Source organism: Mesoplodon mirus (genome assembly GCF_964341445.2).
Source record: "Mesoplodon mirus genome assembly, contig: HAP1_SCAFFOLD_1129, whole genome shotgun sequence".
In the NCBI taxonomy this organism is placed as follows: Eukaryota; Metazoa; Chordata; class Mammalia; order Artiodactyla; family Ziphiidae; genus Mesoplodon; species Mesoplodon mirus.
Window position 1 is genome coordinate 6,782 of NW_028294940.1, and position 26,266 is coordinate 33,047.

Consider the following 26,266-nt stretch of genomic DNA (forward strand, 5'->3'; position numbering starts at 1 on the left):
CGCCAGCTTTAGCTATGTTAGAGCTGTAAAATCAAAAAAGATCAAGTTGCCCCTAATTTAAAAACCAGGAAAATGCATAGAAGTTGAGGAATAGAGATTTTAACTTATTTTAAGAGTGAGTTTTCTAACAATTAGAGCTTCCTAAAAATGAAATAAACTTATTTTGAGTTGCAATTTCTTTCTCAGTGAGGACATTCAAGTACAAGATGACGATCATTTTTCAGGTATGTTGTAGAAGTGCCTTAGAGATTGAAATTTGCATTAACCAATACTTAAGATGATTCAATAACATCAGAAAATATGCTATATTTATATATGCTCTTTTATGATAGAGTTCTGTCTATAATGTTTTCTAAAATATCCTTTGAATTAATATTTCAATAGTAGTCTCCAGTGCTGCAAATGTAGGCCAGAAAGTTAGATCTGTGCACAGTCTATTTTTTAAGAAGCTTGTAATCTGGAAGAGAAGATAGACAAAAATGTTGTAGCAAAATGCAGTAAGTTTCATAATAGAGATATCCTCATGCTCTTATATGACATGGAAGCAGTGTCACATTCTTAATATGTCATCTTTTTCTGAAATACTTCAGTATTAATTTCTAACAATGATAATAATTAATTAAGGCATGAATTATTTACGGAGAGATACTAGTTATTCCTAAAATATTTGGAGATTGTTTTAACATGAAGGTATTTCTTAGAATACCTCCAGTAAAGTTCCAAAACGTGTCTTTCAAAGCCTAAATGTGTTTGTACAATCCTGAAAACCTCAAGGAAAAATGTGAATGTTGCTGATTATCCACCATTTAAAGTTTTCTAGGCTTTGGCATTTTTCTGCAAGTATAAATAATTGACTATGAACTATGCAGAGAGTTGTTTTACCTGAATTTCTTTGAGATCCATCAGATGTGGCCATTAAAATGAGCCAATCTCCTCCATTACAACTACTCACTGTGCAGGCTTCTAGTCAAGCATTGGTGGAGATAGCGCAGCTCAATTTAAATTTAAAATTCAAGGTAATGTAACTAAACAAGTTAGTCCTATCCTTTTCCCCTTACTTTCCCTTAGAGAGTTTTTGAAGTTAGGGATTTGTAAAATGAAAATATTAAACCAAATTTAATAGCAAAATGTCATTGATATCATTAGTGAAACCAAGCCCAGTTTCCATTTACCCCAAAGTATAAATCGCCTATCTGAGAAGCAGTTCAAATTTAAGTCATGTCAGATTGGTGGTCTTTCTGAGTTTCAGTTTGGAACTCTTATTTGAAGTCATTGTTTCATTCAAGAGCACCTCAATATCAATAGCAGATTTTCTACTTCAGCAAAAGCCTTGATGTACATCAGTGCCATTGGGTCCAGAGGATAGCCTCTTTGTACGTTTTTTTCTCCCAGTCTCACTGCAATGTTAAAGTCACTGATATCACAGAGCACACTTCTAATCCTAACTATATGCCCTAATTTTGGCAGAAATCCACTCCTCCACTTTTATGCAATGTATTAACAACCAGAAATTTAATTGTATTTGTTGAGACTGTAATATCAACGTGAAGCATTCCTTTTTTGAAGCTCAAATTCTTAATACTTGCTTTCCCCTTTGCAAGAAATACTTACTCCTTTACTCCCTTGTCCCCTTAGGCTACCTACCCTCATACATCAGTTAAGAAGACATTTCACAAGGGATGCCTTTCCTCATCCTTCCAGGTGAGAAAGGCTCCCTGTTCCATGGCTCATAGTACCCTGTCTATATTTACTACAATTAGTAATTATTCTTTAGACTGCAGGCTCTAAGAAATATGGACAATGCTTGCTTTTCCACACCTTGTATTACCAGCACCTAATGCAGTGCCTGGGACATAGTAGAAGTTCTATAAATATGTAATGATTGATGAATGAATGAATGAACGAATGTGTTAGTAACAAGATAAATGCATAAATCGTATTTGTAAAGCACAATACAAAGTAATTTCATTAATATTCACCCACTTATTTGTACCTTTATACCCTTCTCTTCATTTATATATCTTAGAATTACTTTTAATTTTATCAGCAGGGATACAGGATTTAATGATGAAATTTTGATGAAATGTATTAGAAATATTTGTGAGTGAGTAAGCACTATGCCATGGTGAGAGAGAGAAAAAAAATAAAAGCTATTGCTATATTCTTGACTCAAGTCATACTCAATATTATTTGTTACATATTATATTACACACACAAATGCATTCTCACTGGCATGGTATCACCTACATTATTATAATTTCCATTTCCTTCCCAATCCCTTTAAAGCCCACATCTGACCCTTAGACTTATTAAATTGCATTGTTTTAAACCACTTCTCCAATTTGTCAAGGTCATATTATGGTCATGTTGAATTTTGATCTTGACAAAGTATTAATCAGTCTTATCAACTAAAGAGAACTGTAAATTACTAAATCCACATGCTTTTCTATCATCCTAGACTTGATGAAAATACTAAGTAGCCTCTGGCCCAGGATTGACCTCTACATATAAAACTTCTGTCCACTTTGGTTGAGAAGGAACTATAAATGAGTTTAATTGTTCTACCTACTTTGTTTCCAATAAATAGGTCTCTGGTGCTGATCTATTTTTATAAATTTGTGAATGAATTCAATTAGTAACATTTTTTTATAATATTAATATTTAATGTCTGATTTCAAGTCATGGATGAAAAAATGCTAACATCAATGAAAACTACTACTTGCCCAAATAGATTAATAATAGTAAGAACAGTTAAAGTAGATTTTAAATCTACTGTCATGTTTATTTACTTTCCTGAATTGTTCCCACTGTGCCACTTCCTTACTTTCTGAATATGACAGGTTCATGCATGACGTCTTCCTCTAGATGCTGTGCCATTAAGAAATCTCACTGATTATAATAGGTGATCATCTATGATGGATAATAAGATAAATATGCTTGTGCATTTTCAATCACAAATCCATGTCTTGCACAATGAAATGATTTTACTTGTTGCTTGATCATGGGGACTTCTTCCTCTGAATAAATAAGACTTGACTTTGCCTCTTTATGCAGTCATCTGTTCACAGTTCTGCCTCTCTCCAGTAGACTGTGTCTCCTTAAAGACAAATGAATATTCATTCATCTTTGATCCCCACTGCTTAGCATGCATAGTAATTGTTCAACAAATATTTGTTTAATAAATTAAACACCAATATGCCGTGAAGTAGGAAAATCTGGAGATGTGAGTGGTCAAGATGGGGGGTGTGATTAAAGGACCCCTCTGAATTCTAAGAACAACATACTTAGGAGGGAATGCATGAGTAATCAATGGGGCTGACTACTTGACAACTAGTATGTATTCAACTTTCAAATTCTATATTATAAGCATCCCTGAGTGTAATTTGAAATGGATAGACAGGAATCTTTATTTTATTTTTTCTAATGAGGAAGCAGTGTAGGTCTCTATTCTCATGGCCTCTGTTGCTTCCTATGAATACTTCTCCAATATCTTGACATAATCATTTTCCAGAAGCCAAGAGAGTCCAAAAGAAAATGACAAACAACAGAAACTGCTTTCATTTTCTAGTGTTTGGAAAAACATAAAAATAGGTTTAAGTTTTTCAAACATACTTAGATTTCATGAGATTTTACTTGGTTTATAATCAATATGATAAGATGCATATATATGTATATATAGAATCATCATTCATTTTAAATTGGAAATAATGTGTATCCCCATGGCTGATTTGCAAACTGTCAATAATAAGAACCAAGCTTATGTCCTCCTAAGTCTTTTGTAGCCCCATTTTAACACATTTTCTGAAAGTTATTTCACTTCAACCACTCTAGATACTTTCTATAAAAACAATAGATGACTTTTTAAATTTTTCATTTCAAAATGAAAATATTAAAATATGCTACAAATTGGTGCAATAATGGAAGCTACAACTTACCATGTAAGTTTGTTTGTAATTGAGCAAAATATGTTCCAATAATTTTTGCATTGTATTTGCCTTTCTCTCTGTAATTATTAACCCTTTTTCTTTTACTATGGAATGTGAATTTTGATTTCTCATCTTCAAATTTGCCTTTAAATACATTTCTACCCCTATTTTTCTTCCATCTGGAAGCTAAGTTTTCAAGAGAAAATTTGTTTCCACAAATATTGAATGTCTTCATATTAGGAATAATTCTAATGCAACTACTTTGTATTTGGAAATGTGCCACTGTGTTTAGGAAGGCTAAACACATACTTTTGGGTAAGTTCAAAAAAGATTACTCCAATGATTCAACCAAATATATTTCAAGCATATTGATAAGAAATTTCAAACTAATTGTGTGTGATAGCCATCAATTAAAGACGTAAAATGAATGCCTGCTATTTTAAAACATAATTAAGCCAAGGAAAAGCTATGCATAACTAGCATGTTCCGTAAAGGTAATTGGCTCACTAACTAAATTCTAACAGCCCATTCACATTTCTAGATTTTAATTGAAGAATGGATGGAAATAGTAAGGTGAGCTCATTGCCCAATACACATAAGCATGTGACAATTTTAATTTCTGCAGAGATGCCCATATCGTATGAAATCTTATTAATATTGTGATGGAATACAGTGAATCATGCTGTGAAAGAAGCACATATTTGACTGTTGTACATGTGTTCACACACACACACACACACACACACACAAACACACAGATACACACACATTTCTTTTCTCTCCTCTCTATTCTCATTTCAGTCCCATTTTTCCTTTTCTTAGGTATAACTGGTATCATGAATTTAATATAAATATTTTGAATCCATGCTTGAAGTTTTTACTATATGCAAATGAATCCATGAAAAATACATGATTGCTTTGAGTTTTAAAAATTTGTATACATGTCATCATGCCAAATATGTAATCTTGAAAATCATTTATCATGTATATAATTAATTATTTCGAGTGAAGTATTGCATTGCATCTTAAAAATAGTTTATATATGTCTTTTGTAAGCAGCAAAAACAGGAATTTTTAAATTTATTTTTATTATTTCTGTGATCAAATGTATTGTGATTATTGATCTATTTCTCCTTTATTTTTCTATGTTTTATCCCTCCCAGTACTAACTTCGTTTAAACACATTTTTCATTCTCTTTTTATGGTCTACCTTTTTATGAATCATATATGAAGTATTCATTTTTAGTGTTTTCTGAAAAATTTGACATATATTTCTAACTTTAAAAAGTCTAAAACTAATTATCTCATCTTCCTCCTAAGCGGTTCATGGACCCCTCAAATTTTAAATCTGATCTTCAGTATTTCAGTATATTATCTAGTGTTTTAGTTTTACTTTGTACATACCCCCATTGGCTATTATTTTTTACACTCAACCGTTATTCAGATTCATTCCAACATTACAAATTTCTTTGCTGGTCACTGTTCAGTGCACCTTCCTACTTCTTTTTATGCTTATTTTCTTTCTTACTGAAGAACATTCTTTGTACAATGGTCTCCAATCTTGCCTAAAACACATGAGAATTATGTGAGAACTTTTTAAAGCTCCCATTATTGAAACACCGCCTAGATCACTTTGGTTAAAAAAAAAAATCTCAAAGTATTGGCTTTAGGCATCAGAATATTTTTTAATGCCTTCAGACAATTCCAACAGCTGCTGCCACTGCTTTAGTCATTTGTTGTTGTTACAGTTTGTGGGTGGTAATTCCTCTTTGTCTAGGAATGAAAATTTCTTTACTTCTTGTTCTTGAGTAGTTTTTTAAAATGAGGTGTAGAATTTTAATTTGGACAGCTATATGTCCTCAGTACTTTGAAGATATTATTCTATTGTTTTCCAGCATCTACCTGTTTTCTGATAAGACAACGAATATTTAAAGCCAGCCCTCAAAAACAAGGCTTATTATTTCCAGGGCCCTCTTGAATTTCTTGGTTTCAACTCCTCCTCACTATTCTAATGTTGAATTTGTTTTTTCCCCTTAAATCCTGAGACTGGGGACCCCCCCCCCTTTTTTGTAAGCTTGTTCATTTGCTTTTTATATGTTGCTACATGTAAAAGCAACATATAAAAGAAAACACAAGTATAACAAACTGTGTGTTCAGATTGGAAGAAAGGATTCTCAATATCTGTTCAGCCTATCGTATTGACTGAAAGCATTTACCTTGTTTCTTTTACAACTAACTTGAATATTATGAGTCTTACATCTATACAGTACTCTTCACCCTTCTTGGAATGTCTATGCTCAATAAGGACATTAGTTGATTTGTCACTAATATTGCTTTCCCTACATGTGACCTCATTCAGAGTTCTATCCTGTCCCATATACATAGCATAATCTTATATTTTGTATCTAACTGGCATCAGTTTTCCAGTTTTTTTTTCGATTTACTTTTAAGCTTTACTTTTAGCAAGACTGTACTGAAACACTCTTACACTTTAATAGATCTAATTGTCTGGACTTAAAATAATAGATTTCTCTATCACAGGGGAATTTGTCTTTACAGATACTGATTTCTGTTCTCTGCACATGTTTTCATGTTATATGCCCAGTGTAATATGAAGCGAGTTAATTTATTGTGTTACATATAGTAAAGAATCCAGCAGAATAATGTTATTTAGGTTTTTTTTCATTATTTCTATGAATAACAACAACATCAACAATAATAGTAATAGAAAAGATAATTTTTACCTATAGCAAGTCTCAGTTTTTTCTTAAATGCAGTAGAAGGCCCTTCACACTCTATTTGTCAGCTTGGCTTCAGGTTTTCATTTTGTTGGCTAGAAGACAGATAAAGGGGATTATGGACAGAACTGAGCCTGGTTTCTGCTAATCTCCGACTTGAATTCTTTCAAGGGTTGCAAAATACGATTCAAGTATTTCACAGGCCTTTATAACCTTTGTCATCTGTCTGATATATGTGCCATCATGGGTGGATTTGGAACTGACATTTTATATCTCTGATCTCAACTGTATAAATATTTGTTTAGACTGACTATCAACATAGAACACAGACATTCTCTTCTGATGTATGGATGATACAATAGTCCTTAACTGGGCCCCTAAGGATGGGGCAGGCACAAACTAACAGAGGGCAATGAGGCAAATTTACAATGAACTCAGATTTTATATTTTCCTTTAGGTAAAAGAGTGGTTGCTTCTATACCAAAAAACTATTTCTTATAATTTGGGTTACATTAAAAATATCTCATATATACAGCCATTTATCTGAATCTATAATAGTGACTTGGTTTTCTCAAATACATTATATATGGAGTCCTTTAGACTGGAATTAAATTAATCATGGTTGTATTTTTTTTCTATTGACTTCCCAGCTATTTACCCCTAGGAAAACTCTCTTAAATAATCAAGAGAAATATTTTAGGCAACATTATGTAAATCATCACCCTTATTAGATGAATTAATATTCTTGAAGTTACAGCTCATTTCATGGAAATCAGATTAACCTGGTGTTATGGGCATTGTCATTTATCAGTAAGTTATTTGTTAATATGCTCAGTATGTGCCATAAAATATGTAACTTTAATAAGAGAATGGATCACCTCAAATAATTTAGCAAATCTTGAAAATGATAAGGATTAAAATTGTGGATGTATAAAGGACACAGAAGCTTGGAGAACTTTAAAACCATCTATTTCTATCCTGTTTCCCTCAGACAAGGAAATGAAGGCTGACACTTTAGCATGGTTTGGAAATCCTTCTAAAAATTATCTGACTTTCTCTTAGAATTAACAAGTAATTTAAAGTTTTAAGAACTGCAGAACTGATCACATGAATTACCATAATTTAGTCAAGATTTTTTTTGAATATCCACCTTTTGACAAACACTGTACATATATGTACCAGGCTGTAGAGATGAATAAAATCATCCTTAGTCTCAAATAACTGAAAGAAAAATCCCCCAATATTAGTGAATACTGAGGAATTAAGGATGATGCTATGAGAAAATTTTTATAATGTGAAACTTATTAAGTTAAATAAAATATTTTGCTTTTGAGATTAGAATGCCTTGTTTTTGTTCTAATGATACTGATGATAGATAGTGGTTGTATTTTGCAGAAGTTTTATGGGAGCAAAATAAAAACTTGGTAATGTGATATAAATTTGGTCCCCCAAGGCGATTTTTATTGTGATTTCTATTGGTGTTGTTAATGAGAGAAATTTCTGTGAGCTATTAGAAAAGAAAATGTGGATATCGATATCTAATCAAAAAGAAGGACAAAATAATGGATAATTAGAGAATATATATAACCAGTAAACTAAAAATATACTCACATGCTAAGGAAGCACAGTGGTGGAAGTTTTGCTCATCATAAAGCTTTAACAGTGAGTAGAAGTTATCTTGGTGTCTTGGGTGTGGGAAGATATGCTAACAACCAGTGATAGATCCGTTGTAAAATTTGGAACTGTTTCTTTGGTATTCAATTTCACTTAAGACCTGTGCTTCTGGACAGGATGGAGTAATAGGAACTGGATTTACTCTCCTGGCTTAAACTGCTAAAAGTAAAAATATATATATATTAAACAATAATTTTAGACATTGAACAACAAACAGCACAAGACAACGGTTGTATAAAGCTGTTAATTATAATGAAAACCCATAAAAACCAGTGGCATAATGTTTTATGTAATACAGTTAAATGTTGGTGTTTGAACAAGTCCCTGGTCACCTGTAAAAAATAAAGGTGGATTCTCTTTTCATATTTATTAACAAAATGAATTTCATAGGGATACAGTATTTAAATATGTTAAAATACTACAGTTACTAGAAGAAAACATTTTTGTTTTATTTAATAAAAGTTAATTTTAAAATTTTTTTTATATTTTTATGTGTTGCATTTATTGCTTTAAGATTATACAAATATGTTTTGATATAATTTAATACATGCAGCATCAAGTAGAGTATTCAATACACAGAGTATTCAATGGGTATAGCCTTAGTAGTGGGACCAAATTAGCCCTAGACTAAATTGTTTCAGTTGCAGCCTAATAAGGCTTACAAGGAAGCCTCCAAATGATCAAACTATTTCTTAACTACCTCTTTGAGCAAAGTTACAAATATTTAAAAAAATACAAAAACGCCCTGCAACCAGTAAAGTAAAATTCACAATATCTGACATGCAATCTAGAATTACCAGGGATGCAAAGACAAAGGAAAATATAACCCATAACAAGGAGAAAAATTAATTAATGAAAAGACACTGAAAAATGGTACAATCAGTAAACAAAGACATTCAAACAGTTATTATAACTAATTTTCATAGGTTCAAAAAGGTTAAAGGAAAGCATCAACATCTTAAATAGACATATAGAGGATATAAAAATAACCCAAATTGAGTTCCTAGAGATGAAAAATATAGTTTCTGAGATGAAAAATAAACTGGATGGGATTAAAAGAGATGAGGCAATGCAGAAGCAAAGATTGACCTCCCTGCAAAAGCAAAATTCTGTTATTATAATCTGTCCCACTGAGTAGTCCAAATATAAAGTCTGAAATGAAAAATGCCAGCTTGGTCACCTTTTTTCATTTCGAATTTGCTTTACCCTTGCTTTACCCTTTCAAAAATAATTAAAGTATAAAATTATGAAAATTGTATTCAATGGTATTAATATTAAGCATCTATCCATCTTATGGATTGCCCTGCATAATGCAAATATCTAAAATCTAAATATTATGTGTATATATACATATATGTATATATACATATATGTATATATATCTCACTAGCAGAATGAAAAGAAGATGTGAAAATACAACACAAGTTGTGGAGGAATATAGTAAAGGAAAGTAAAATAGTATTTTTTTTAGATATAGTTGCTCTACGCAGTGGAAAAATGATATATGGATTAGCATATTTTATTTTCTGAGAAGCATGAATCAATTTAAAAGGCGAATGGGCAGATGAATTTAAAGAATGAGTAATTTGAATACATTATCATTCTTCAATTTTTCTGTTACTGACAACATCCCCTTTAAGATTTTCAAAATGCTGAAAGGTGGGATTCCAAGATTTTTAGTTGCTATGGAAGCAATTATTAGCAAATCCTTTCTTCTAATCTCATTACAGAAAATACTGCTCTTTGTGCCCAGAGAACTCCCATTAGAACAGATAGCTAGTGGGAAGCAGCCACATAGCACAGGGAGATCAGCTGGGTGCTTTGTGACCACCTAGAGGGGTGGGATAGGGAGGGTGGGAGGGAGGGAGACGCAAGAGGGAAGTGATATGGGAACGTGTATATGTATAACTGATTCACTTTGTTATAAAGCAGAAACTAACACACTATTGTAAAGCAATTATACTCCAATAAAGATGTTAAGAAAAAAAAAAAAGGAACTGCATTTCGGAGCAGCTCAGAACATAGGGTGTAGCAGTCTGGAGCTATCCCACATTTCCTGTGTCTTATTAAATATTGTGTATATGTGCTATGTATTTATATCTCCATCTAAATATACATCTATATCTCCTAAAATACTGTCTCACATATAATGAAGGCACAGTTTCCAGATAGTTGTTCTGGTAGTCATTAGACAAAATATAGTCTCATTTATTTAAAAAATGTGAAATGAGAGAAATGTACGAAAAACTTGATCCATCTTCTGACTGAATTTGTAGTATTAGTACCTTCAGAAGAGGAAATAATTAATTTATTGTAAATTATTTTATTCCTCATTTATTAGAGAGGAAATTTATAAACTGAATCTGTTAGGGCTTAAAGGGTTTTTTTCCAGAAGATAATATCTGTGGTTCTCACCTTACACTGAGCAGTATATCACTAGTGAACAATCTGACAAATATGTACACTATTAAGTTATTTTATTTTAACCTGGCTTTTTAATACTATCATCTGATATACATCATATTAATTGACACTGCAATTTCTTCCTTGATTTGTATATTTTTTTCTACAAACACTTTGCATTCCATCTTCCACGTATCTGATTTACTCATCCATGTGATGGTCTTCATCTTCAGACATCTTGCTGTCTGAGCTGTTCAACCCTGTGACAGTAAAAGCACACTCACTAGGGACTAGGAGTTTGAGAAGGACTTAGAAAATTGTTTGACACCTGAAAAAAATGGCTCCAGGGTATGAAAAAAAAAATCTGCAAAATTGAGATCAAAACTTGTGTAATTAATTTTTTCAACTAATATTACTACAACAGCAATGTTACTCAGCTTTCATATAGTTATCTATAAATTATATTGGATATGTGACTTGGGCACATATTAATGCATTTGATAACATTTAGGGTAAAGCTTCTAAAAGGGCAATTGCCTAGGACTGAGGAAGGTTTAAAAATGGCCCTGCACAGAATGAACTAGAAGTGACTTGAATGGGAGGCTGAGGCAGAGATGCTGGACCCAGAGAGTTACAGAGCAGGCGTACATTGGAGAGAGCTTTCCTATATAGGAGAGCCAAGAATTTGTTACTTATTGAGCGGGGAGCATGAAGGTAGGGGACCCTATAATGAGAATCCTAGGATTGCTTCTAGATTTCTAACTTGGATAAGTGACAGGACGGTACTCTTTGGTGAATACTAAAGGAACAGCAACAGCAGCAAAAGTCTAAGAATGGAACTTTAACATATCACAATGCCACCTTTAAAGTAAATTTGGCATTCTTCTCCTTTTTGAATGAATGAAAATGCATTAATTAAAGACATACACGTTCACACACCTGCTAATATCTGCTCTTCTGCAATCATGTGTTTTCTGTATAGTGTCTAAATATCTATTCCAGTTAAAGTAGTGCTTAAACACTGCAATATGCCTCTTTTCAGCCAAAAAGAAAAACTGTCTATGACTGTTTCAACATATTTTAAATATATGTATAATCATTGCCAACTTATCTGCTTTGCAGATACTAGTTTCCTATACAATATTTAATATCTCCCTTTATTGAAAATGTCATTGCTCAGTATTATGATTGTTTTTCATTTTTATTATATGTCTGACTGTTAGAATTATTGATTAATCTCTTTATTAATGGAATGATCTCAACACAATGTTAAATACTCTTCTTCTCTACCATTATTGTATGTTATTTTAAAGATTTTCCATACAGTTACTTTAAATGGGATTTTCAGATTTTTCAGGCTTTTTGAAGTCAGTAGGATAGGCTCCAGTGAGTAAAAGAAATGCTGAAGAACAACAATATGAATTAAACAAATTTAAGTAGTTAAGAAAGCACTAATCTAGTCATTGAGAAATATATACTAATAGTTACATAGTATGTATATATAAATCAATAGTTTCAAAATGAGATAATCTACTGAACAAAATATCTTAAAATGTGAATGAAAAGATGTTGTCAAATCGCTATATGATTAAAGTACAAAAATTTGTATAAGCTTGGAATATAAATAATAAGTGCATTTTTGTCTGGGAGACAAGTTGTTATCTGGGAAACCTCAAGACATTTTGTAGATTATCGAAATCACTTTACTATCAATCTTGAGCATTTCTCCTATCAACTCTATAATTAGTATTGGAAATTAGCATGCTGACTCTATTTCACTATCAGGAACATTGAAGAAACTATTTCAAGTGCTAAACATTGGTTTTAACAAATAAAAAACAATTCATCTGAAGAAAATGCTACAATGAGCTGAGGAATTAAAAGATCTCAAAGTAGAGAAATTTCACTGACTGCAGTATACACAACTTGAAGGTAGAGTTTCTGTTTTTCCTGTTTGCCCTCCAAATTTTGGAACAGTGTTATATGCACAGTGCAGGGTAATAAGCAAATATTTAACAAATGAAAAGTACTGAATTCATTACCTTGTGGTACAAATTAGGATTTCTTTTGTACTGTAACTAGAAGATTTTAATTTCAGCATTATGAATTATTAATGTCTTTATCTGATTCCCAGTTCTGTGTCAACCAAACTTATTTGAGTGATAATTAGAGGACTTCATGTTTATCCTATCTTCTAGGATTTCACTTTTGCATATCTGTTAGTTCATAATTTTGACATTTTTATAGCACAACCAAAGACTATAAAAACACATGGAGCAAGCACTTGCCGAATAACTAAATAAAACAGGTTTCAGATATGAAACTAGAGCCATGCTTGGTTATACTTCTAAATGCTTCATCTAAAGAGAGACCTGCAACACTGCTGCATGAATTAATCACCTAGGGTGACTTTTAAGCCTACCAACAGCTGGCCCCTCTATCATATCTGATTTTATTCAATAGTCTAAATAATAATTTTTTGATCAAGAACTTTATTTTACTGGTTGTAAAAGTGCGCGCATGAACGCGCACACAATCCCCAGGGCTTTTAAAAATGGTGGGACAGAATTAATCATAACTATTGAGTTTAAATGTCATTTATCAACTTACTAAAGTGCAAGCATGCAGGGAAAATAAGCTAAAGACAAGACTTTTGTTTTTCAATTTATTTTTAAAAAGTCTTGTAGAAATCTTTATGAAATTAACACAAAACGGTAGTACCAAAAATCTTTTTGCTTTGTTTATTCCCTAGTCTGTGGCAATGTAAACAGTGGAAGTTAACCCGGAATTTAAGTTAAGGAAAGCTATATTGTATTAAGTTTAGCCAAACATTGTCTAACTTGCCATCATATTTTTTCAAATAAATAAAATTTCTATTCTCTTCCCTCTCTCCTCATCTCAAGGTATGTCAACTCTAACCCCGCCCCCCCATACACACACCTTGTTGCCTCTGGCATTATCTCCTCTACTAGACACGCTTTTGTACTTATTGCTACATAACAGTTCAACAATAAAATGTGATAAATGCAGGCAAAGTTGTTTCAAGAAGGAAGGTAAATGTCCTTACACATTTTCAACATAGAAACAGAATTTTTCAAAAGTGAGTTACAAAACAGCAAAATTAAAAAAAAATAGTTATAAAGTTTGCAGATAATGTTGTCATCCCTCTTAAAAGAACAGGGATAAGGCACAGAAGAAATGTAGTGTTGAGGACAATGAAAATCAGCAGTTATTGCAATCTATTTATGCTGCATTCAATGGATTTAGAAGACAGAGGCTTGAGTTCTGTCGTTATTACTTGTTTGCCATTTGATGGTGGGCAAAATATTTAATTTCATTGCGTTTCTGTTTCTATGCCTCTAAAATTTGGATTCCCAGGCTAAGAAAATATTTCAAATCTTTTCTAGGTCTAAAAGTCACACACCTTAGTGTACCCTTTATAAAGGCCACATTTTCACAAAAGATAGCATTCTTGTAAAACACCTTTATAGAAAGAAAAAGCTATATTTAGAAGGTCCACTCAGTGTCCAGGGTTTTCTGAAGTCGTACTGCTGTTTATAACCAGGTGTAGGCCAGTAGGACAACACATTTGCTTTAATAACTGTCCAGATTTCTTGGAGTTAAAGATAAGTTTTCCATTATTCTAAGTGTTGACCTAAGAAATTATTGAAAGAATTGTTCTAATTTACTTATTGAATTGCCCAGTTCTCACATGGCCTGACATGAAAGGTGATTTAAAAGATTGCATTTAAGTTTGGACATATAGCCTTCATCCTGCTGTTTCATCACAGACCTCTTACAGGATAAACACGTGCAACCATTTTGAGTTTCTGAATGGGAGTGCTCCTTATAGTATTTTCCCCTTATAAATTTCTTGCCAACTTACTCCAATTTGAATGCAGGTAGAAATTTATAAATTTCTCCAAGAACTTATTTTTATTTTTATGAATCTTACTGATTTTGTTTTAATACCGAGGACTTTATCAAGTTCATAGACATTTGATAGAATAAAAAGCAAAAGCATAATTAGGAAAAATCCAAAAACCTCAAATAGAAAATAAGATGCTAGGTTGTTAGTAACAGAAATTAGCACAAATAGACTGAAAAACTGACCACCGTTGTAAACTGAGCTTTTAACTATGGGAGTCGCCAGGAAAAGGAGGGTTACCTGACTCAGGGCTCTTCTCCTCTTTCTTTGCCTTCTTTTAACAATCTCGAAAATTAAAGAAAGATTGAAATGACAATAAAAATAATTTATTTCCCAAACCATTTGAGAGTAGTTGCCAACACAATGCAATGTCTCCCCCAAATCCTCTAGTATTTCCTACAAACATATATCCAAATATAATCATGAAAATCAGGAAATTAACACTGACACATGACCACAGAGCTACTAATCCTCAGACCCCTTTCAAGTTTTGTCAATTATCCCCATCATGTCCTTCATAATAAAAGGATCAGCCCAGTGTCACATGTTGCATTTAGCTGTCCTGTCTCTTTAGTTTTTTAATCTGGAAAATTTTCTCAGGCTTCCCTTGAATTTCATGAACTAGAAAATTTTAAAGAATATGGATCAGTTACTTTGTAGGATTTAGCTGTTTGTATTTGTCTCATGATTATTCAGGATATGTGTAGTTGGCAGGAATAACACAGTGGTGAAGCTCTGTTCTTCTCACTGCTTCCTATCAAACAATTTCGGCAAACTTTTAACTTGTAACCTTACTGGAATATTATTTTACTCATTTGATTAAGGTGTATCACCCAGTCTTCTCCATTGTAAAGTTATTTTTTTCTCCATTATTAATAATTTTTGTGGTAAGGCACTTTGTAATTATGTAAATATCCTGTTCCTCATCAAACATAATTTATTCAATTTAATTATTTAAATCAGTATGAACTCATAGACTCCTATTTTATTCAATTGACTATAATATGTTTCTACCATTATTAATTTTGAGGCTTAGATTGTTCAAGATTTGTCCAGTGGAAACCCCTTCAGTTTGGCTTCTATATCCTTTGATGTTTCCCAATTATTCTGTGATATCTCCCTTCTTTTTTTTTTTAAACATCTTTATTGGAGTATAATTGCTTTACAATGGGGTGTTAGTTTCTGCTTTATAACAAAGTGAATCAGCTATACATATACATACATCCTCATATCTCCTCCCTCTTGCATCTCCTTCCCTCCCACCCTCCTTACCCCACCCCTCTAGGTGGTCGGTCACAAAGCACCAAGCTGATCTCCCTGTGCTATGCAGCTGCTTCCCACTAGCTATCTATTTTACGTTTGGTAGGGTATATAGGTCCATGCCTCTCTCTCGCTTTGTCACAGCTTACCCTTCCCCCTCCCCATATCCTCAAGGCCATTCTCTAGTAGGTCTGTGTCTTTATTCCTGTTTTACCCCTCGGTTCTTCATGACATTTTTTTTTTTTTAGATTCCATATATATGTGTTAGCATACGCTATTTGTCTTTCTCTTTCTGATGTCACTCTGTATGACAGACTCTAGGTCCATCCACCTCACTACAAATAACTCAATTTCATTTCTTTTTATGGCTGATCCCTTACTTCTTGAAACAATAATATGTTCTAGAGTCATCTTCTATTTTCCCTATAGTGGTTCTAGAATCAGCCATTTCTCCAAAGAGCTTTAATTCCTTCAGTTGGAGAGCTGTATTTAGAAACCAAGATCTGGACACTAGGTGTATTCATTGCTCTTGGGAAGTAGTGGTCCCAGGTATTCTCAATAGGCAGGGCTAGGGGATTTATGTACATATATACATACACACATATGAAAACATATATTCATAACCACTTACATATATTCACAAACACATTCATAAACATATGCATACATATTGTCTATGTTTATTCTTATAATGTCTCTATATTGAAAATACATCCTCCATTCCCTTTCAACACCCTTTCATTCCAGTTTTTGCCCTTTTCATATTTTAACTCCCTCCACAGATATTAAAATAACACTGATTACCATATTGTTAATATCCTTACTTATTTGATCAATCTTCCTGTATTTAAGTAAATTCTTGTAGCTGCCACTTTCCCATCCACACATTTTCTCCACCTGGCACGGGTTATGACTATCTGTACAGAGTGGTTGCCAAGGCCACTTCCTCATGTGGATGCCCTTTCACACGAATCAGACTTCAGCAGTCAACTCCAGGCTCCCTTATGCAGACATCCTCTCCCCTTTCTCAGACTCTGAGACCCAATGCCAAGTCATGTGGCTCCTTGAATGCCCACCTCCCCCATGCTGACAAAGGGTTATTTTACCTCACTTTATGGACTAATTTGTTCAAGAAGGGAAGGGATCACAACACTAAAAAGCAGTTATACTCCAATAAAGATATAAAAAAAAGGAGGGAAGGGACAAGGAAGGGGATGAAGGGAGGTGGACAGGGATGAACAGGTATCTTTTTTTTCTAAACAATATTTGAAGAGGTCCTTCATTTAGAAGTTACAAAGACATTATGAAGTATCAGCTGAAGAACTGAAACAACGACATATATTTACACATCTATATCCCTACATCTATGACACACAATGTACACCTAATTTTATAGCAACCAAAATATAATTTAACAAAACTTATGATGCTTAGCCATACACTTTAATACTCAGCAACTTAAAAAAATATGCAGTGCCATTTGGCTGTTAACTATCAGTCCATTTATATGAATGGATTTGTAAAACTTCTAGCCAAGAGTGCTTGGGATAGCGTCTCTACTGGTCCTACTGGATCCTCTTCTTCTTTTGTCACTCTTTTCAGTCATTTGTTGATTCTCCATTGTATCTCATTGGTGACTTGCATGACCTTTGCTAATCATATCTGGGCAAATACCCCAGCTTGGTGTCTCTCAAAGGGCTGACTGAAAACCATCTGCAACAGAATCAACTGTGGTACTAGATAAAATTCAGGTCCACAGGCCCTGTTCTGATTTCCTGCTCAGAAGCTCTTTAGAGAGTAATGAGTATTTGGAAAATACCTTAGCTAATTCTCACACATTAACACTGAAACCATGGTGTAGTTTGCATGTCTACAATTCCTCAAAGTTCACAGTTTAAAACACATAGGTCTCACCAACTACAGTTATTTTATTTTAGCTTCATCAATTCACATTTGTTATTTAACCAACTTGGAAATTGCCAGATGTGTGAATAGCCGCCAAAGTAAAATGTATCTATCTTCTGCAAAAATGTCTTCTACCAAATGTCTCTACAAAATGAAATGTAAATACCTTCTAAGATCTTGCTTGGAGGAATCTTACAGATTTTTAAAATCTTCCAGGTTTTAGGGAACACCAAGTGCAAAGGCCCTGATGTTGGGAAAGCCACTGCAGAAAGAAAATCTGGATGTGTGTGTGAGAGAATAGTAGTAGTAAACGAGCTTGGAGAGTAGGGCAGAAGAAATACTGAATAAAGCATGTAGGACAGGTAAAAAGTTTAATTTTTATTCTAAAGTTATGGGAACAGGTTTTGGGAAATAATGTGATATGATTCATGTTTTTTTTTGTGATTATTCTGGCTATTGTATTGGTTATAGACTATAAGGATTGGGGCAAGAGGGGAAGAAGCAAGGAGGTTGTGGAAGAGGCTGCCTATTGCATTAGATGAGGCAAGCAATGATGGCTTGGAGTAAGTAAAGATGGCAAGAGTAAGGTGAGAGGTAGGTGGATTCAGGATGTATTTTCAAGTTAGACTGGCAAGAATTTCTGATGGACTGGACATAGGAATTGTGGGAAAGTGAGAGTTTAAGGATGAATCTAACATTTTTGGCCTGAGCAACTGGATGAGTTATGGAGCCAGGAAAAACTGGAGTGCAATGGATGGATCAAAGCAAAATATTTAGTTTTATTTGCTAAGTTTGAAATGTCTATTATGCATAGATTGGAGATATTTAGTGGGAAATTGGAATTAGGAGTCTGGAGGTTAGGTGAGTGGTTAGGGCTAGAAGTATGAATTGGGGAGTCATAAGTCATCTTCCCATTAAAGTAATGGGACTAGATTAAAACTCATGAGTAGTTAAGGTAGATGGAGAGTGAAGGGGGCCAGGAATGAGCCTTAGGGCATTCTAACAGACTTTGAGGGATGGGAGGCATCACCAAGGGAGACTTCCAAGGAATGCTGAGTGAGGAGGGGAGAAATCTAGGAGAGGATGGTGTCCTGGTAGCCAGTGAAACAAAATATTCATTCTGGAAATTATGAAGTTCATTTTCCAAAGTTTCTTGAATTGATGATCATTTGAAACTTGGTATTTTAAAAAGAGCTTTAGCAAACAGAAAAGAGAATAATTTTCTACCATGAGTGATTGATTGCAGTAGCATGGGGAATGGAAAAGTTGTGAAAAGGGAATCAAGAATTTATGTAAAAGACAATTTTAAACAAAAGTCTTCATTTAAAAAACAAGTACACAATATTTAGACATTATATTTTGTCTTTGTGTCAACAGCAGCTACAGCATGCTGTAAGTGAAAGATGAAGGATTACAGTTGAATATCAAATCAGGGAAAAAGGTGAAATAGTTGAATTCTTTGTAGATTTTTAATAGATTTCAAACCTCTATTGGTTTTGAATAATGTCATATTTCAAACATAATTTTCTAAATAATCATAACAATTTTAGAATCAGAATAAAACTTATACAAGCCTTATTTAAATGCACATATAGTTCATTTTTATGGGTAAAACTAGGACTCTAGTCTTCTGATTACCAGTACTATTTCTTATTGCAACACACTGTTTAAATGTATAGATGATTGAAAAAAAGAGCATACCAGTGATCTCTTAAATGGTTTACAAAATATTAAGTAATTAAAATTAGGGGAAATAAAGCTCATGAGGATTAAATTACAGGAAGAGTTTAAAGGGGGCAAAGAAGTAGGAGATGTATTTCCACATGGATAAATATGATATTTTAGGAGAAAATGACCAAAACTGCATTTATAAGGTCATGATACTAGCTAAATGAAATAAAGACAACCATCATGTGAATAACATATAATTTTGATGGTGAATTTTGAATATGGAGACTGATACAGATTAACATCTGATTATAATAAAAACCAGATAGGCAGGGTAACAAGGTCTTCTTCATCCAATCACAGCTTATCAGGAATAAGGGAACCTCTTGTGCCATTTTAGGACAATGAACTTGCTACAAAGTGAACACTTGACACAAGAAATAGCTTAGAAACATAAATATGATTCAAGAAATTCATGGATGGTGAAAGCTATGTTGGATTATTTCAAAAAGTTAGGGATGACTAGGTTAAGTAACTTCTCTTTTTAATAACAGAATAACTGTCACATGAAAGATCTCACTATGCCATTGACAAAGATAAAATCCCGGGACACCATGGCTTCACAGTCTAATAGTCTAGAGATACAATGTCCAGTATAGTGTCCATTAGTCACAAGTGGCTATTAAATACTTGAAATGTGGGCAAGTTTGACTTAGGAACTTAAATTTTAATTTTATTGAACTTACATTTAAAAATTTAAAAACATATGTGACTAATGGCTATAGTTTTTGACAGCACTAAGAACATTTCCATTATCATGGAAAGTTCTATTGACCAGAGCTGACCCATAACATTTTTATTTAATTTTACATTTATTCCTCTTTGCTAAGAAAATCCTCTCTCTTACTAAAAAACAATATTAGCAAGATGGCTAGATATAAGCTCAAGATGCAAAAGTCTATTGGATTTCTATAATCCAGGAACAAAGAGAGAGCTTAAAAATTATTTAAAATGGAAAAAAAAAACTACCTAGGAATAAATCTAAATAAAAATGTGCAAGACATTTATGGAGAAAATAAAACCTTATTGAAAGATATTAAAGAAGTCTTAAATAAATGGAGAGGTACATCTTGTTTATGGAGAGAAAAGACTCATCATAATGATGTAAATTTTCCCCAACTTAATTTATATAGTCAATACAATTACAATAAAAATACTTAATAGAGGTTTTACAGGATTGCCAATTCTGAAATTTATGTGAATGGTCAAGAACAGCTCAGACACACCTAAAAAATCCATTCATTCCAAAATGGTCCTGGAAAACTTAATTATTCATAAGAAAACAAAGAAATTGGATAATACAGACAAGTCGATTGTAAGTGAATTAATGGCTTGAATATAAAACAAAGATACACTAGAACTTTCAGAAGAAAATATACTATATCTGGGTAGCATTAAACTAGGGAAGGACATTTTAAGTAGAACAAAAAGACACTAAGCTAAAAGATAAATTTGATTTCATTAAAATTGAGAGCCGCTATTTATCACAAGACAACATTGAAAAAGTGAGAAGGCATGAAGTAACTTATTTGTGTCATATATAGCTGACCAAGGATTATTTGCTTGTATTTAAAAAACAATAGAAATAAGTAAGAAAAAGATAAACAGTAGAAAAATGGACAAAAGATATTCTCTGGACTTTCATAGAATAGGAAACATAGGCAACTATTAAACAAATGAAAGGATTCTCAACCTATCAGTAATTAGGGAAATACAAATTAAAATTGTTATGGACTGAATTGTGTTCCCTAAAATTCGTATGTTGATGCCCCATCTCCCAATGTGGCTGTTTGGAGACAGGGACTTTAAAAACATAATTATGGTTAAATGAGGTCATAATGGTGGGGCCCTAACTGATATGACTGGTGTCCTTGTAAGAAGAGGAAGAGATACGAGGGATGTATACACACAGAGAAAAGGCCATGTGAGGACATAGCAAGAAAGCAGTGGTCACCTGCAAGTCAAGGAAAGAGGCCTCAGGAGGACCCAAAACTGCCAACATCTTGATCCTGGACTTCCAGCCTCCAGAACTGTGAGAAGATAAATCTCGTTTTTTAACCCACTGAATCTGAGGTATTTTGCTAGGACAACCTGAGCAGACTAATACAAGGAACAAAAGACTAGAATGGCCATTCTAACTGGTGAAGCTATAGAGCAAAAGGGATGAAAATTGATTCCATAACTTTGGAAAACATTTTGACGTTATTTTTTAAAGTTGAATATTTGAATTCCCTACAACTCAGCAATTCTACTCTTAGTATGTCTACTCTTTTACTTATGTTAAATCTTGCACATGTCTACCAGGAAACATTAAAATAAATGTTCATGGAAGTACTGTCCGTAATAGGCCCAAAACAACCCAAATATCATTAATAGAATAATAAAGACATTTTCTTGTATTTATACAATAAAATATTATACAGTAGTACAAATGAATGAACACTAGTTAAAGTAAAGTGGGTGAACCTTAGAAATATAATGTTGAGTAAAAAAAGCAAGCACAGAAGACTAAAGTATGATATCAATTTTATAAATCTCAATAATAAGCAAAATCAGATAAAAATTATGTGGATGTTGAACATAAAGCCAAGATCAGAGTGATTTCTTGGGTGAAAGCAGGAAGGTGGGATCAGGGTAGAGAACAGAGAGAAGACTCAGCAGTTTTGATTCTAGTTCTTAGTTTCGGTGGTGTGTTTCAGGAGTTTTTATTATTTATCATAACTTACATACAATTAAATATATTCTTTTGTATATTATCTAATAATATTTTAAAAATCAAAATCCATTGTATACCAAAGATAACCCTTAGACATTAATTATAGAGAGTCCACTTTGAAACAACATACATAGTTACTCATAAATCTTCTGTAGTTGAAAGCTTTTAGCTATGAAATTCTTCCCCCTTCATATGAGGACTTTATGTTCCATAATGAAGGAAAATTGTTCCTACTTTGGGACAATTTGCCTTCTTTATTTAAGTGATACTAGTCCTTTGGCTGCCTAGAAATTTTAAAAACAACCGATAACTACATCTACTGCCTGCAAGAGAATAAAGGAAAAGGAGCATAGGAGGCAATGTCATACATTATTGATAAACACATACAAAGACAATATTGGTACAGAGCTATTTCTCCATATAGCAACTCTGAATTTTATTAATAAATACATATATGTATATATATCAAACATTAATAAAAGAATAAAATTATCCAATATGAGTACATTTGCTCTTTTTTTGCAATTAGTTCCAGGATTCTATTTTAGATTATTACTTCATATCTGCGAGAGTTGGGTGTGTGTTTGTGTGTTTGGTTTTGTGGAAGTTGCATTGTGCTAAATTTTACATTTCTTTCTTGAATTAAATGGCTTTTGTTATCCCTTGGGAATACTGAAGATAGCAACAGCAGATTACTACCTACCGGTGGAAAAGTATAAACAGCAATTTTAGCTGCTAGTGATTCTGAAATTGCCCTTAACTTTGCCTTTCTAAAAATGCTCCAAGAATTACGTTTTGCAAATCCACAGATTTACTATCCATATTCAAGTCATTTACGTGGACAAAGAATGTAGCCTGCGGTATCAGTAACAAAGGATGTTACAGCCATCAAGCCATCAGCACCCTGAGGGGATTCAGGATGGAGAAAACAGGATACTGGCCCTAGATAATTAAAGTGCATATCAAGGGAAAGATTTCCATGAGACCAGATTCCTGCATCTCACCATATATAGGAAAGTGCTAAATTTATTAACTTAACTTAGTTTCTTTAATTAACAGTAATCTTTTGATGTTCCAACTACCTGGGGTTTTTTTTGCAACAACCCCTAAATATCCTGTGCCCTCCCTTACCTTTTCAGAAGGGTCCCTCAGAGCTATCTGAGAGGCTGTCTCCTGATTTAAGTCCTAAGTATGTCCTCCAAATAAAACATAATTCTCAACTTTCCGGTTGTGCATTTTTTTTTCAGTCAACATTTAATTGTATGGCTCACGTAGGTACTATGCCTAGATGTAATGGGATGAGATGTAAATTATTAAAACTAGATAAATTCTGTCAGCTCTACCACTAGCTGAGATCCAGGCTTTCATCTCTGGATACTTCTGTCATAGACCTTGGCAGATATGGGGTCTGTGTTGGTCTTAAAATTATTCTTAGAATTGTGGGGACTCATTCATTCTTTCAACAAAATTTTATTGATTATATTCTATGTGTCACTTACAGTTCTGGGTCTTGGAATATAGAAGTCAACACACGAAAATACAAGGATAAAACACATCTTCTACCATATTAACTTTCTTCATTCATTAATTCATCCCTAAGTCATTCAACACGCATCTTCTTATTGAATACTGATGAGGGGTCAAATGCCATGCTAAACACTGAGTAGATAACTGCAAATGAGATGGATAGGCCCTGATTTTGATGTCACTACTATCTTTTGTCCTGCCATATAATGGGACAGCTTCATTATTCCCTTTACCCTAAGTTTTTATCACAAATTGCTAATGAAAATAAAACTGTTAGTGGAGTTTCAACATGCATAGGTAAATGAGAACAGAGAACTCCCCTTTTGCATGCCCCATTCTCCTCCTTCTAACTCCCTATGTGAACTCACTTTGTGCCAAGACCAAGAAGATGTGCCCCAATAAGAACTAAGCTGATTTCCTCACACTGACTGGGGCTTTGCTCACTTAGAAGACTTGATGCTTAATTTTGATAAGCAACTAGAAGACCATGGAGACAACCTATAAAAATGATTTGTCTTGGGAGAAAATACTAAAAAGGGTTAATGTGCTGTTCCACATGTCTAACCTCCTGGGATTAAACCACAGGCACCAAGATCACCAAGTGTACGTGGCAACAATGAGCTAAAAATGAAAAAAAAAAAGCATCATACTGTTATTGTATTCGTCTTCCCCCAAGGCACTCTCTGATAAACACCACAACCTCTAAGGGAATTGAGACCAACTTCCTTGTGAGGTAGGTTATATATGCATCTTTTTCCAAGAAGTTAAATCATATCCAGCTATCAGCACACCTTACTTAAGGTGATTGTAATGTATGAGATTAAATGTTCCTACCTGATTGGAAACCTTCTTGTCCTCAATTCATTGGCTATACTGGATTATTTTTCTTGGGTCAGACCTTCAGACTTCTACCAGAAATCGTTCCTTTGGGGAAACAAGGCCTTCCCAGAAACTCAGGAAACTGAAATGGAGACAGCAAGAGAGAAAGGAAATTATTTGGACATATAGACCTCAATTGTTTGGTTTTAAGTAAACGTCCAAGCAAACATCTTCTAAATGGTATAATAACTTCAGGGAAATTCACGGTTTCTAAGTTTGTGTACTCATGAACTAAACATATTATAAGAGTACAGGTTGCATTTTGTGTCTTCAACTCAAGCAAAGACTTCAAAAAAGGCCCAGTTATCCTTTGTTCATTAAGATACAAAGAGAGGGCAAAAAGGGCAAGTTTCTAAGTCTTTTTCTTTAAAATTTACTTCCTTTCTTCAGTCTTTATCAAGATCTTCAGGAAATTAACTTTACTAAAGTTAATTATTCATAAAATAAACATAGGAACCTGCAGAAGACTATTTCACAGAGACCTGTAATGTACAATATCCATTGCATACATGCACCATGAGCTTGTCTTTTCAAGCACTGGCATACACAAAACTCTGTGTGTGTGTGTGTGTGTGTGTGTGCACATGTGTGTCTTTTTTGTGATGGAGCCATAGGGAGAAAATAAAGCTATTGGCTGCAATTCAGTGATGTAGAAAGATTTAAGGGTAAAGGAAAAGGCTACATCAAGTGAAGCAATAAAGTCATGAGGTTGTGCCTCCATAATAATAACAATAGCAGTCTTCTGTAACCAAGGGAGCAGGCTCCTCAAATTATAGTCACACCTGTTAGACCATCTGCCCATAAATTTCACACTATCATTAATGGAAAACAAATGGCACTGTCTCTCCTTCCCTTTATCCATTGGCTATTCTCATATAAATTATTTTTCTCTTCAAGGTCATGCTCTTTCCTATCTGTTTAAAAATATTAGGATTTAGGAGGAGTGATACAAATGTGCCATGCCTTGGTACTTGTACCAGTGATGGCTCTGTAAGGAGCACCGGATTGGTAGGAGGCTATAAATTGAATTCCCCTAGAAGCAGAACCTGAGGCAATAATTTGAATGCAAACTGTTCATCTGGGAGGTGCTTCCAGAAAACTCAGAAGTGGAGTGGGAATTGAGAATGGAGGCATGGAAGGAAGCCAAAAGAGGTGCATTGCTGAATAAATTACTCCTGTAGGGAACTGCTGCCAGTACTTCAGGGGAGTTCTGTGAAACTCTACAGAACATGTCTCAGAGTTATCCCAAGAATCGGTGAGAAACTTGAAGTATTTATCTTCCAGTCCCCTCTGTCCTTGGTTGAAAGCTACACCCAGATACATTAAGTCCTGTACACTTCTGGCCTGCCCTAAGGTGGATAATTGCAGGTGGTAGCATGATTCTATCAGCATATACTGGAATGATGAGTGCTGGGGAGATATGAGTGGATCAATGAAACCATCTAATACAGTTGGGGCAGAATATATTAATTATTGGCTTGCAAGTCCAAATGGATAACCTTAAATTCCTGGGTTAATGGTTTTACTTTGCGGTATTTAAACATGATGTATGAGTAAAAATTCTTCTATTAAATCAAGTTGA

General features: G+C 33.6%; 1 protein-coding gene across 1 annotated transcript in view; it reads right to left on the minus strand.

Annotated features, from left to right (window-relative positions):
• Positions 1-1,483: 1,483 nt before the first annotated feature.
• Positions 1,484-26,266, minus strand: part of LOC309797859 (uncharacterized protein) — a gene marked incomplete at its 5' end in the record, with an annotated part of 105,796 nt that continues 81,013 nt past the window's right edge. The window contains 3 exons of the mRNA XM_082646252.1: positions 1,484-3,097; positions 6,671-6,759; positions 8,276-8,497. Coding sequence (XP_082502378.1) covers positions 8,428-8,497 — 70 coding nt within the window. The 3' untranslated portion in view covers positions 1,484-3,097; positions 6,671-6,759; positions 8,276-8,427. The remainder of the gene's footprint in view (positions 3,098-6,670; positions 6,760-8,275; positions 8,498-26,266) is intronic.